The 13,560-nt window shown below is 47.1% G+C and overlaps 2 protein-coding genes across 4 annotated transcripts in view; one reads left to right on the top strand and one right to left on the bottom strand.

Moving 5' to 3' along the window:
• The first annotated feature begins 4,122 nt into the window (after window positions 1–4,122).
• On the top strand, window positions 4,123–9,779 carry gpr137bb (G protein-coupled receptor 137Bb). Its single transcript, XM_040027251.1, has 7 exons — window positions 4,123–4,718; window positions 6,449–6,498; window positions 6,604–6,826; window positions 7,271–7,420; window positions 7,728–7,856; window positions 7,958–8,079; window positions 8,812–9,779. The coding sequence occupies exons 1-7, from the start codon at window positions 4,320–4,322 to the stop codon at window positions 8,924–8,926; spliced, it is 1,188 nt and encodes a 395-aa protein (XP_039883185.1). The 5' UTR covers window positions 4,123–4,319; the 3' UTR covers window positions 8,927–9,779.
• Window positions 9,780–11,677: 1,898 nt separating this feature from the next.
• ero1b (endoplasmic reticulum oxidoreductase 1 beta) overlaps window positions 11,678–13,560 on the bottom strand; it is a 23,825-nt gene continuing 21,942 nt past the window's right edge. For 2 of the 3 annotated variants that reach the window (XM_040027249.1, XM_040027250.1), the window contains exon 16: window positions 11,678–13,560. This exon is cut by the window's right edge and continues 394 nt beyond it. The gene's annotated coding sequence lies outside the window, so the exon portion shown is untranslated. The other variant, XR_005695195.1, reaches the window with a different exon arrangement.

Here is a 13,560-nt window from a genome sequence, read left to right as displayed (position 1 = left end):
ATAAACCCATCTAAAACTGAAAGTGATCAGTTTCTTGACAATGCAACCCTTCCAAAGTCACTAGACAGTCAAGCAATGGCACTGGAGTCACCACTGACATCAGGTAAACTCCAGGGGGCTAATCCTCAACTCAAAACAAGCTAAAAAATTACATGGGTGCGAACAATCTACTTACCTAATGTTTCTAACAGAAAAGACTCTACACGAGTAGGTGTATGGGGTCCCCAGACTAACCTAGACCCCTTTACTCACACCACAGCCTTCAAACAAAAGAAATACAGCAGAGGAGCTTTGTGCCAAACAATTCTAAACAAGGAAGGGAGAAAACGCCCAATCACAGGCGAGTCTCCTTATTAAGGTGTGCACTCCTGGTTTGTCCAATCACGCCTCCTTCCTGTAATTAGCTGGAGATCCCCAAATTGACAGCAGAATGCAGTCTGTGTACCTAAGGCAGCGGTCCCCAACCTTTTTTGCGCCACGGACCGGTTTATGCCCGACAATATTTTCACGGACCAGCCTTTAAGGTGTCGCGGATAAATACAACAAAATAAAACTAGTACCGGTACCGAAAAAAAGAAGATTTATTCATAACACACGTGAAAAGACCCAGGAAAACCGAGTAAACGATAAAAACGATAACAAAATAACGCTGAAAACCGATAAAAACCCTGAAAACTATACATTTCACACCTGAGCCTCAACTTTCGCGGCCCGGTACCAAACGACTCGCGGCCCGGTACCGGTCCGAGGCCCGGGGGTTGGGGACCGCTGACCTAAGGGAATGGCAAACAAAAGGAGAGGGAAAGAAAACATGCAGCCTGCAGACACGTATCAACGTGAGTGTTGAATCTCTGTGCTAGAATTATGTTTGGGTGTGGCGAAAGTTTGACGCATGCTGTACTGATAGTTGCTTTATGTACCATTACTACAGACCACAGCTGAATAAATCAACTGAACTTGGAAGCTGCCACCGTGTTCTTTAACCGGAACACGACCACCATACCGTGCCACTGTAAATCAGCTAAACTCCCAGAGACGACATTCTCTCCATTTTACATCCCTCTTAACACTGTATGTGGATTCATGTAATCCTGCAATGAGATCTAAGGTTGGTTAGAGCTCAATTCAGATACACAGACTGGGTCCACGCTTCACTATTGTGGTTGATGTGGGGGTAGGTACAGGCTTTGGGTGTCTGGGGATTCCCTAGGGACGTTTTTCCTGGAAGGTTCAACCCGGGGTCATGAACTGGTTGGGGCTCTGGTGGCTCTTGGATGGTGTTTTCCTGATGGCTGCATGCAGCAGGGCTGGGGGAGGGTCTGTGCTGGTGGATGTGGGTTACTGGCCTGGTAGCCTAGCTGCCCCTGGGTGGGTCCAGGGTGGGCTTGGGGTTCTGGTGGTGCCCCCCCCCCCCAGAACGGGCCTGGGCTCTCAGGGGTCCCCTGGTGCATCGGTGGAGTTGGAGGTGTGTTCAACTGGTGGGGATGCTGTTACATCCTTGCAGAAGTTCTCTTCTCTCCAGGACTTCATTCTGCAGGTGGGGGCGATATATATAGGAAAGGTGGTGAATGAACTCAACCTGGGTGTCTATTGTCTTATATAGTCTGGGAGGTGATTGGATGATGGGGTAGGTGTGGTTTCCTCTCTGGTGTGGTCGGGTGGGCCGCCCCGGGCTCTATGGGGGTTGGTCGTGCTACTGCTGTGGACCCCGGTTTGATTGCCCCTCTGGGGACGATGGCATCTGGACCTGGGGGTATAAGGCATGTTCTCAGTGTCCGGGGCTGGGTGCTCAGGTATGTACTGGCATACTCCCGGTGGCTTGACGGGGCCTGGCACTCATGGCTCAGTCGGGCTCCTTGTGGGGGTTGGGGGGCCCTCGGACCTCTGGGCCCGGGGCTCGGTCCGCACTGGCGTGACTGCTGGCAGGGCCTGCAGGCATGTTACCACAGCCCCCTGTGGCCTCTGGATGGCTGGGGCCTGGACCTCCTCCATGTCTGCTTTATGTCGTTCCTGGGGGATAGGGCTATAGTTCCCCACACCCTCTAGTGCAGCGGTCCCCAACATTTTTTGCACCACGGACCGGCCTTTAAGGTGTCGCAGATAAATACAACAAAATAAAACCAGTACCGGTACCAAAAAAAGAAGATTTATTCATAACACACGGAAAAAGACCCGAGCCTCAACTCTCGTGTCCTGGTACCAAATGACTCACGGACCGGCCCGGGGGTTGGGACCGCTGCTCTAGCAGATAGTTACATGGAGAAACCTTTTGAATACACAGGTGTACACACAGGTGTTCACACACACACGTTGTCGTCCTTGGCTGCTGCCTCAAAGCACATCGTGTGTTGTCGATCTTCCGTGCTGCTCAGTAACATTCAGTATTTATTATTTACTGTTACTTGTACTTATCTAGGTTGTTGCTGTGGTCTCTCTACCGTGTCGTTCTCTTTTGCTGGTTTTCTTTTTTTTTCTTCCAACAGGTGATCCAGCAGACTTTTAGTGTCTTTTCTCTCTGTCCCTCTCCCCCTCTAACTTTTTTTCTCCCAGTCATGTCTGTCTAGTTTGTAATAACTTAAAATAAAATAAAGATCAATCAGGGACCGACTGTTGGCGAACAGTAGAAAACACTGCTGACAGACAGACGCTGTGATATAATAGAAGCAGCAAAGAGCGTGGAGTATGTTACTGACAGAACGTGAACTGGGCTGATGGGATTGTGCTACAAAGGCCAAAGCACGATGTAACGGAGTATTTGGGGTATTTCTACTATTTCTTCAAGTCCATCGCCTTACAGCAGTGAATAAAAATAGAGATGTGGGAGGAGCCTGGCTTGTCGTCAGTGTGGTGAGGTGAGACCAGCTTCACAGCGCCTCCTGTTATCTAACAACCTGCCTGTTATGTAACAGCACACACGAAAATTTTGCAAAGACATGAGGAGGAGGAGGAGGAAGAGGTCTGCATTAGGCCTGCACTGATATCAAAGTCGATACCGTTTATTAGACCCACAGAGCAGCCTGGGACAAAGGAAATGATCACATCTGTACTAGTGAATGAATTCATGCTGTCATGATCAGTGATGTAAATATGAATTTACCGTTCAAAGGATCCTGCTGGATCTCTGCAGATACCTTTAAAGGTTTCAGCCTCAGCTTTTGACTTCATTCTACTGTAACCATGTTAAAATGTCACAGTACATCACACACATTCAGCTTATTGGAGCCTTTTTGTTCCCTTTTTGTTACATTTGGCGTTTTTTAATGCTTGTGGATGTGTAAATGTGGCAAAGCACAGTGTCTTCATAGACCATCATGACTACGACTGCCGTCATGCTGAATGCCTGCTGTTCTTACTCAGGGTTGTTCGAATGTTAATCAAACCAGCATTTCTGTGAGTGTGCAGTGCATGGACCATATCCATCCATCCAATCCATCACACAACTGAAATATTGAGACCTATTACTCTTTACAAAAACGGAGACCATTTATATTCACAGTTTATTATAACACTTCGTAAGTAAGGTAATAATAAAGTTATAAAAAGTGCAATTAGAGAGTTCTTAAAGCTGTAAGTCTGCTACACTGTTCAGAGAGTCACATGGAAAGAAGCACGTTAGTCAGATTCTACATTCAACTGTTTTTTATTGAAGCATGCTTTGATTTCTTTTTTTAAAAAATCAGTTAGAGATGTGATATTCATTTTATTAAAATAAAGTCTGCATTACAGTATCAGTCGGGTAATAACTGGATACCTCATTCATCTACGTGCACACTGATTTAGTCCATCATTCCCTCATTTCTTTATACAGACATGGGTGCAACACTCTAAACCAGCATCAGTCTGTCCGTGTGACGCTGCTGTGACACAGTCGGTCGGTCGGTCGGTGTGTGTGTGTGTGTGTGTGTGTGTGTGTGTGTGTGTGTGTGTGTGTGTGTGTGTGTGAGTGAGGGGGACCACAGATTCCAGCTTACCCCTCTCTCCTTCCAGATCCATCTCTCCAGTTTCCTCCCTGCAGCATCCCTCCTCCTGCTAAGCCAATCACCTGGTGCACAGCAGCGTCATGTGACCAACAACTACCAATAGTGTACTACCAGGCACCGGCAAAAAGAGGGGAGGTGTCTCTCTGTGTTCTTCTTCTCTTCACTGTGAGTCAGACGGCATCCCTGGATGAGAATGGATGGATGGACACGCAGGATTCATCTGACTAGCACAGAGAGGTTTCTCCTTTTTATTTCCCCCTGAGGAGGAAGCGTGCTGCTCCATCTTTAACACCTACTGCATCCCTCCCTCCCTCCCTCTGCTACTGGCACACAGAGGAGATGAATGGGGAGGCGATGGACCCGGCACAAGAGCAGCAGCAGAATGCCGGTAACACCTCCCACCTACCTCCCCCTCCAACCATCACACCGGCCATTCCCCCCTATGTGAAGCTGGGTCTGACCATCGCCTACACCGTCTTCTACTCACTGCTCTTTGCCTTCGTCTATGCCCAGCTTTGGCTGGTGCTGCGGTACCGGCACAAGCGCTTCAGCTACCAGACGGCCTTCCTGTTCCTGTGTCTGCTGTGGGCCGCCCTGCGCGCCCTTCTCTTCTCCTTCTATTTCAGAGACTGTGTGACCGCCAATGCACTTGGACCCTTTGCCTTCTGGCTTCTGTACTGCTTCCCCGTCTGCCTGCAGTTCTTCACGCTCAGTCTCATGAACCTCTACTGTGCACAGGTGAGCGGGCTTCTGCTGCTGTTACTGTCGTAGCAGAGACCGGTGGCTCTGGGAACGGCTAACAGGGTTCAGACTCTGGCAGGCTTTAGTCCACGCAGGCAGTACGGGGTTAATCTGCAACAAATCTGAGGTATCCTTTCATTTATTGTTGATGTGCTGCCATCTGTGGCCCCTGACGGTAAGAACATGAATGATTAAATAAGCAGGTTCCCACCTTCACTAGTCCCAGTGGCAGACAGTGGCACAGTAAAAGCCAGTCTGAATTACAGTGGGGGGTTCTGTTGACTCAGGAATCTGTGGGGCTGAAGAATGAAGTACAACAAACTGCAGTTCTTGAAACGGCCACTTGAGGCTGACTCTAAAACCGAGTCAGTGCCGTGAACATGTTTGCAGCCCGGTAGCTTTGGCCTCTGTGGATAGTTTCCTCTATACTGCATAAAGGTTTGATGTTAGGATGCTTCAGTTTGTAGGTGGATGCCCAATAGCTCATAGAGCTGTAGCTGACTGAGCTTGTGGTGCTGGAGCTTTTTGAAGTCCAACAAGTTTGTATTTCAGTTTTAGGAAGTGAAAGTGTCTGGTACATAGCACTGATTGGTATGTATGTGGTGACCCTGCATCACGGTGGTGTTGTTATACGCATCACGAGCCTGTTACAACCTGGTGGTGCTTGCCCTCGCTGACATTGAGACCATCAACTCCTTTGACTATGGCTGGTACAACGTCTCCGACCAGGTTAGACCTTCTGCACTCCTGATATCAGCATCTTGCTGGTATTAGTTAATAACTGCAAATAGTAAAAGTAGAGCTAACACTCTGAATAGCAACATTACCAACTTCCATCTTTTATATACAGTGTTTGGGGTGGTTTTGTCAGGCAAACAAAACTTGAAACCACATTTGGACTTTTCTGTACCTGCTGCCTTCATATAAGAGCTAACACTGTTTACTGTCATGACATCTGTCACTGATCAGCTCTGATGAGTGCAGCTGCTCAACTAGACCAGGAAACAGAGTGTTTTCACATGAGAGGAGACTCATTAACCAGCAGCGCTTGTCTGTGAGAAAGATGACACAGGTTATTTTACTACAGTGCATTATTTCCTTAATGCGGGTACCTTCAGGAACAAATCAATGAGATGAGCTGCTGCAGGCTCTGAGGAAGCACACACAGTTTGCAATGCTTGCATGCTGAACACATGACAGAGACAGATGAAGCTGTGTGGACCGAGTGAAGCTCAGACAAAAGTCTGTGTGCTGTAAATGTCCAGTTGTTTTAGAAGCGATCCAAGTGCATTTGACTGAGATTAACTTGTGACTCATTGTTCAGCCGTAGGTAGTGAAACCTGGAGCTTTTGGGGGAAACTGTTGATCGTGCTCTTTGGCAGTGAAGCATGTTAATAAGCTTATATTATACGTGAGTTTCATTTTTGAATGACAAAAAGAAGTGCTGTTTCATTTATGAGCTGATAATCTGACAAAATAAAGCTTTTCCAGCTTCCTGGTCGTGGAGGTAAAGCAACCCTGAGTGTGCTTCTCAGGAAGATCCAACTGATAGGTATTCCTTTGAATAGACCTAGAGCCTGGGTCCTGCATTAACAAAAGGAGAACAGAGTCCTGACTGGCCAGCAGTCCTTGAGGAGGCCCGGCTGTTGGACTAAATGTGTCCATCAGATGACTTCTCAGCCCGTTTGAATAACCAGTCTCTGCCTGTCTCTGCTTCTTCCTCACAGGTTTACTTTAAGGCAAAGTCCAAGTACGCACCAGCACTACTGAAGTACAGGTAACTTGACTAACTTATGAAATCGAGAAGGTTGTCAAAGCAGGAAGTGGAGTTGGTATTTTCCTAGCTTTTCCAGAATCCACAGCGCTGTCTCCCCTCTCCCAGACTTCCTCTGTACCTGGTCTTCCTTTGCGTCAGTCTCATTTTTCTGGTGGTTAATCTGATCTGCGCCCTGATGGTCAAGATGACTGCTGCCGACGTGAAGACCATCGTTCTGGTGAGGGTGACCGTTAACGACAGCTTGTTCGTACTCTGCGCCATCTCGCTGTCCGTCTGCCTCTACAAGGTGGCCAAGATGTCATTGGCCAACATCTACCTGGAGTCAAAGGTAGAGTCTCCTTTCATTTACAACAGCGGTCTCCAACCTTTTTTGCGCCACGGACCGGTTTATGCCCGGCAATATTTTCACGGACCGGCCTTTAAGGTGTCACGGATAAATACAACAAAATAAAACTAGTACCGGTACGAAAAAAAGAAGATTTATTTATAACACGTGAAAAGACCCAGGAAAACCGAGTTAACGATAAAAACGATAACAAAATAACGCTGAAAACAGATAAAAACCCTGAAAACCACACATTTCACACCTGAGCCTCAACTCTCGCGGCCCGGTACCAAACGACTCACAGACCGGTACCGGTCTGTGAGTCGTTTGGTACCGTGCCCGGGGGTTGGGGACCGCTGGTTTACAACATGTGCTAAACTATGAGGAACGAGAGATCATGCTGCACAAAATTGTTTGAATAAACTGATGAAATGTCTCTGTGTGTAGGGAACGTCCGTGTGTCAGGTGACCCTGATCGGCATCACGGTGGTGTTGTTATACGCATCACGAGCCTGTTACAACCTGGTGGTGCTTGCCCTCGCTGACATCGAGACCATCAACTCCTTCGACTATGACTGGTACAACGTCTCCGACCAGGTTAGACCTTCATCCAGCTGTAAACAGGAGCCGGCTCCTTATGTCACCATCATGTAACTAGGACTGGGGTAGTACTCGTTGCAGAGGTCCTGCATAAAGCCGACCTGATCTCCATACATGTGTTCATTCAATCAAACCCATACCTGACCTGACCTGGGTATACCATGGGTATGGCCATGTTGTGTGCTCTGCACGCATTCCCCGCTGTGTGTGTGGAAAACATGCACAGACCAGTGTGCCACTACATGTCAGCAGGTTTGGAAAGCTGTGTTTCTGTTGCCTCTGACCTGTGTGTGTGCGTCCTCAGGCAGACTTGCGGTCCTCTCTTGGAGACGCCGGTTACATCGTATTTGGGGTGATCCTGTTCGTGTGGGAGCTGCTGCCCACCTCACTGGTTGTGTTCTTCTTCAGGGTGAGACGGCCGCCTCAGGATCGGGTCAGTACTGCAGGTTCTTACAGTTGGCATGAGGTTTTCTCTCTAAGTTAATGATAGGCCATCACTGTTTGACTGCTGCTCTGATGTATTTGGTCCAACAGAGCACCACGGGAATCCCTAACCACGTTCTCTCCTCCAGAGGATATTTCTTTGACAATCCTCGTCGCTATGACAGCGATGACGACTTGGCGTGGAGCATTCCTCCCCAGAACGCCTCAGCGAGGTGTGAACATCATTTCTGACTTTACAATGTCACTGTCACTGGTACTTATGGATGCCTGTGGCTGGGTTAACTGGTGATTCTAAATTGCCCATAGGTATGAATGTGAGTGTGAAAGGTTGTCTGTCTCTCTGTGGTAGCCCTGCAACAGACAACTGGGACCGGCTCCAGTTCCCCATGACCTGCATATAGCTTCAGACAGAACTACCATTAAGGCCTGGTTGTTGGACTGCTTCATTTATGGCTCCCTCTGAATGGCAATGAGGCAGGTGTAGCGGTGGGCGTGCAAATAGCAGAGATAGTGAAGGTCGACTCCATTCATCTGGACGTAGTGTTTTCAGTGGGTGTAATGAAACGACCGAGGAAGTCACCTGGATGAGTGAAGAAACGTTTCTCCCACTGAAACGTTCAGATGAACAGAATCAACCTTTTAGGATTTCCTTAGTGGAAGCTCCAGATCTCCTGTGACACAGGTCTCTGTGACAGAGCGGCTCCTGTAGGTGTGTTATGGAGCTGGCGAGTGTATAACTTGAACCCTGACTTTAAACAGTCAGCTGTGTGCCTTTGCCTGTGTCTAGATATATAATATTTGCGCCATTAAAGTTGTACAAGCCTCTGAAGGACAATGGGTCTGATTGCGATGGAGCAGAGCTGACCTGACGGTTTCACCAAAACGCAGAAAACCTGAAGCTTTTTTCACAGGCTTGGTCCTGACTGCCATATTTTCTCTGACAGCCTTTCCTCTGACTGCTGCGACTGGGGCAGCCGCCACAGCAGCTTCACCGTGCATCCCAACAGTGACGAACAGCGCCTGACCACCGCTGCCGGGGAGCTCCGCCCTTATCCATGAGTCCGCTGCTCTGTGTACAGCATCACTCTGCACTTTGACACGGTTCGGTTATTGTGTTTGTTATTGTCACTGACATAAGGCTTTGTGGAGTCACTGTAGAAAATAAAGAAGAATGTCTTACAGCAGGGGTCTCAAACTCGCGGCGCGGGGCCACTTGTAGGTGACGTGAAGAAATATAATGCAGTTCGGCCCTGGAAGTGCGCCACGTGTCTGCACGGGCAGAGAGGACCAAAGGCTTCAGTTAGTGAAGAGTCAGTTTCTTATGCAACAATTTAAACAAACAAACAAAACACTTTCAGTAATATTTGTTTGTGTTTCCTTGTGTGTTTGTTTGTACTCCTAAAACACTAAAGTGGCCGTCCAATGAGACCACAGTGGTCCACAGCTCACTTCAGTTTGAGACCCCTGCCTTACAGGTTTCTACACAACAGTTAATCACTATGTGTCCTTAATTTTTGGTCCCCCAGCTGATCGCCCCAAACAGTCCCAGAACATCAAGTGTTTAGCTGTAAACAAGAACATCTGAATTTGGCCTCATGATGTTGGACTTTTCCCACAGCTACAATGTTGCTGCTTCTAAGACTCGCGGTATGAATATGATGTTGTGATGAATGTTTCGAGTATTTCAATGAAGATAATCCAGGTAGTGAATTAAATTGGAAACAGTTCTTTTCATGAAGTCAGCTTCTTTGTATTTATTCACACACTCACAAAGACATCCGATCAGAGAGACGTCCGTCTCTGCTGTGCTGGGACACTGTAGGGGTTAGCTGATAACAAAGCCAGTTAAACGTGGCCATCATCTGCACATCTGTGTAGTCCACATTGTTCTGCTGTAAAATACTGCAGCAGGTCAAAGTTAAACAGGAAAGGAGAACAGCGCACATCATACTGGTCCTCTCATTACTATATGAAACAAAGTGGGCACTACATAAAGCTAACCTGTTTTCAGCCTGTCTAAATGTATGTTAAGCTTTCTTTTACTGTAAATGTGTGAGAGTCATTTTTGGCTGAAAAAGGTTAGAAAACCATTTTCAAACAAAAACAAGTTCGAACCATTAAAAGAGCAGGATCGTTGCTAATGTTAGCGACACAATATTAGCAGTGAACATCTGTCCAGATGTGTTTTAAAAGTAACAATTTAATGTGTTCAAATATCTTCAATGGAGAAGACCTCTGCAGCTTTTTAAAAGACGGAGATGCACAAAATGCTTCATTAAAAGTTCATCTGGAGCCACATGAGATTTGATAAAGATGATCAGGACACGCAGCAGCGTACTGCTTTACCACCTATGCTTGTCAGTGTTGACAGGTCAGCTGGGATTCCCTAACCCCAGCACATCAACTAATTCCAGTAGAAAGGAATTCATTATGCTGCTCATCACACTATTTTAACATTTCCCCCTAAAACGACCTGAAACAGCTGCTGGTTTGCAGGACGCACACGTGTGATCTGTGTCTGAGTATTAATAACAATAATAATGGATTGGATTTATATAGCGCTTTTCAAGGCACCCAAAGCGCTTTACAATGCCACTATTCATTCACTCACTGGTGGAGGCAAGCTACGGTTGTAGCCACAGCTGCCCTGGGGCAGACTGACAGAAGCGAGGCTGCCATATCGCGCCATCGGCCCCTCTGGCCAACACCAGTAGGCAAGTAGGGTAAAGTGTCTTGCCCAAGGACACAACGACCAGGACAGAGAGCCAGCGACCTTCCGGTTACAGATGCGATTCCCAACCCCCTGAGCCACGGTCGCCCCATATATTCAGGTCTGAGCACAGAGCAAACATGTTAGCATGCTGTCTGTGCAGCTGATGCTGTTAGCAGCAGAATGCAGCTGCGTGTGTCCAGTTTACTTTACCATCACGCTCTCGTCCTTGTGCAGTAATAATAAAAGTAACATCCATGCTCACGCTGCAGACTGAGCCATTATTTTCCTCCTCCTGCACACCAGCTGAAATCAGCTGATTGGTTATTGGTTCTCCAAACTTTGCTCAACCCTTGTTCATTTTATTTCAGAAGAAAGAGAGCAGCGTGAACTCTCAGTGGTGACTCGGGGTTATCTGCATTTGGCACTTTGTTTCCTTACACTCTTGAAGGCTGTCTGTCACCCCTCCTGGACACGTTGCTGTTCTGTCATCGTGTGACGTCTTGGAGCATTGCTTGGAAACTGAAACGACACTGAGAGGATTGTTAGGCAGCTCAGAGTGCTTCAGTGCAATTCATGAAGTGGGAAAAGGCAGGCAGAAATGACCAAAACTACTTATTAGTCACTTTGAAGACAGTATTCAGGCTGTAGGTAGTATTTCTGGAAGGAACTAGCAGATCATTTTCTTAAATCCTTGAAAAGCTCCTCATGAAAGTTTTTCCTCTTTTTACTTTGTGAGAAAAGCAGGAAGAGTTGGTGAAGAAGCCACACGTGTGGGAACGACCCTGATTTAATCAGTAACCAGGCAGCCAATCACGCCACGCGTTGTATATCCACATCTGAAAATCACTTCACGGTTGGGTATCGATCACCGTTTCCACGCCCGTCAGTGCTGCACGGCTCGGGACAAGCTTCAGCTCCAGATTTCCAACAGATTTACTGCTTTTGTAAGATTTGTAACACTTCACATGTTTTGTTGTTGAGCTTTTGTGTTTGTGGTGCGAAATAAAGACATACAGCCAGTGAAGGACAGCACTCAGTTTTGGGGGCAGACACAATAAATCAGTGAAAGGAAATGGAGAGAATAAGCAAACACCACATTCGGGTTCAGAAATATTTATTCCTCTTGTCAAATAAATAAAGTTCACAGGTACAGCCTTTTTGACCCTTTTGTGTCGAACTTCTGAACTGGTTTGGTTTTTTAAGGCTGGTGAGTGGACTGTACAAGACTGCTGCTGGGCAAGCGAGGCTCAGAGAAAGGCAAGCACTCTCTCTCTCACACAGTCTCCCTGCACGCCTCTGATGGAGGCTGAGCCACAAACTGGAACTAATGTCGGGTAACTGGCCTGAAGTGGGCTAACTCACTGCCACAGTGGGAGGTGTGTGCTCTGAAGCATGTCTGACCAGTACACAGCACACACCTCATCTGCTGTCTTATTGGCTTCTAGCCGACAGAGTAACCAATGATAATACATCAATAACTGATGGGTCACATGATCACAACATCTGGATTCTGGATCTGAAATCTTTGATTCTGAAAGCTTCGAGCCATTCTTACATTTTACAGGTGTGAATGGTCCCAGCCTCGCGCCCCGCGGCAGCTCCGTGACCCTCTCACATCAGCTCAACAACCAAAACATATATAAAAATGTAAAAACCAAACTGATTTCTTAGTTTTAGGTTTCTGTTGTTGAAAGCTGCGAATGTTGTTTTTGTTTAGCACTAGAATACAAACGATGATTAAGATCAGGTGGCACACATTATAAAGCTGCAGTATTAACTCACCTGTGCTTTAAAAACAAGTCAATTCCTGAAATGATCTTTAAAGTCTTTCTGGTCCATCATGGTGGCATCACTTACTCAGCTAACAACCCAGCAGTGACCTTCAGCAAGCATCACAAACAGCTCAACCTGTTCTTGCTTGTTTGAAAAACTGTTCAAAATTCTCATTTAATTCCTTCTTCAGTTGGCATGCCCCTCTGCACGCACACACACACACACACACACACACACACACACACACACACACACACACACACACACACACACACACACACACACACACACACACCTGCAGCAGGATGACATTCCTATTTTTACTTCAACTTTACAAAGAAAACAAAGAGCATTAAAGAAGCTGCCAAAGCTGCACTGTGGGTTTGATGCTGCATCACAGCATTTATTCTGTTTTTAAACATCTACTCAGAGAATCAGGAAGTAACAGCTCAAAATAGCTTCAACAAGCAAAAGGATAAAAATGCAAATAAAGGCAACCCAGAATTCTTTGGTCCACCTGCTGCTTGAACTGCTGAGCAAACAGAGTTCGTCTGAAAAAGACGTTTCCCGATTAGTTTGAGGAGGTGGATCTTTTTTAATCACCGTGGGGCTGACATGGCGGTTTGTTTGTGTTCTGTTAACATGGATCTATGAGATTCCAGCTGTGAATCACGCACAGCTGCTTTTCCTCACAGCACCCCTGAACCTCTGCTTGTCATCCTCAGCTTCACTCGTATGAAAAGACGTTTGATTTCTGTGTGAATAAATCCAGTTTACAGTGTGAAATAAGATACTGAAGCAAAACCTCATTTCTAACACTTTTTAAACAAACGTGTCTTTAAGCCAACAGACCTGGAGCCAAACAGCAGCGGAGCAAACGGCTCACCCACCACACAGCAGGAGACAGCAGTCCATCAGCTTCTCTGTACTGGCCAACGCACGCACACACGCACGCACGCACGCACGCACGCACGCACACACGCACACACACGCACTCACGCACACGCACGAGCAGACTTGGAGCAACAACAGTAAAAGGTAAAGACAAACACAAAGGCAGCTGTGCGCTGACAGGCTTGGCGCCCGCCCTAACAGACTCCTTCCTTCTTCTACAGGAAATCAGGTGTCAGTATAAAAGACAACAGGATGTGAGGTCAGCAGAGGGCGGCTCTCCCCAGCAGCTGTAAACCACAGCGTCTCCTGCTGC

Source organism: Simochromis diagramma, unplaced genomic scaffold (assembly GCF_900408965.1).
Source record: "Simochromis diagramma unplaced genomic scaffold, fSimDia1.1 OVJJ01000446.1, whole genome shotgun sequence".
Lineage (NCBI taxonomy): Eukaryota > Metazoa > Chordata > Actinopteri > Cichliformes > Cichlidae > Simochromis > Simochromis diagramma.
Note: the sequence above shows the minus strand (reverse complement) of the source record. Positions and strands in the feature narration are given on the sequence as shown.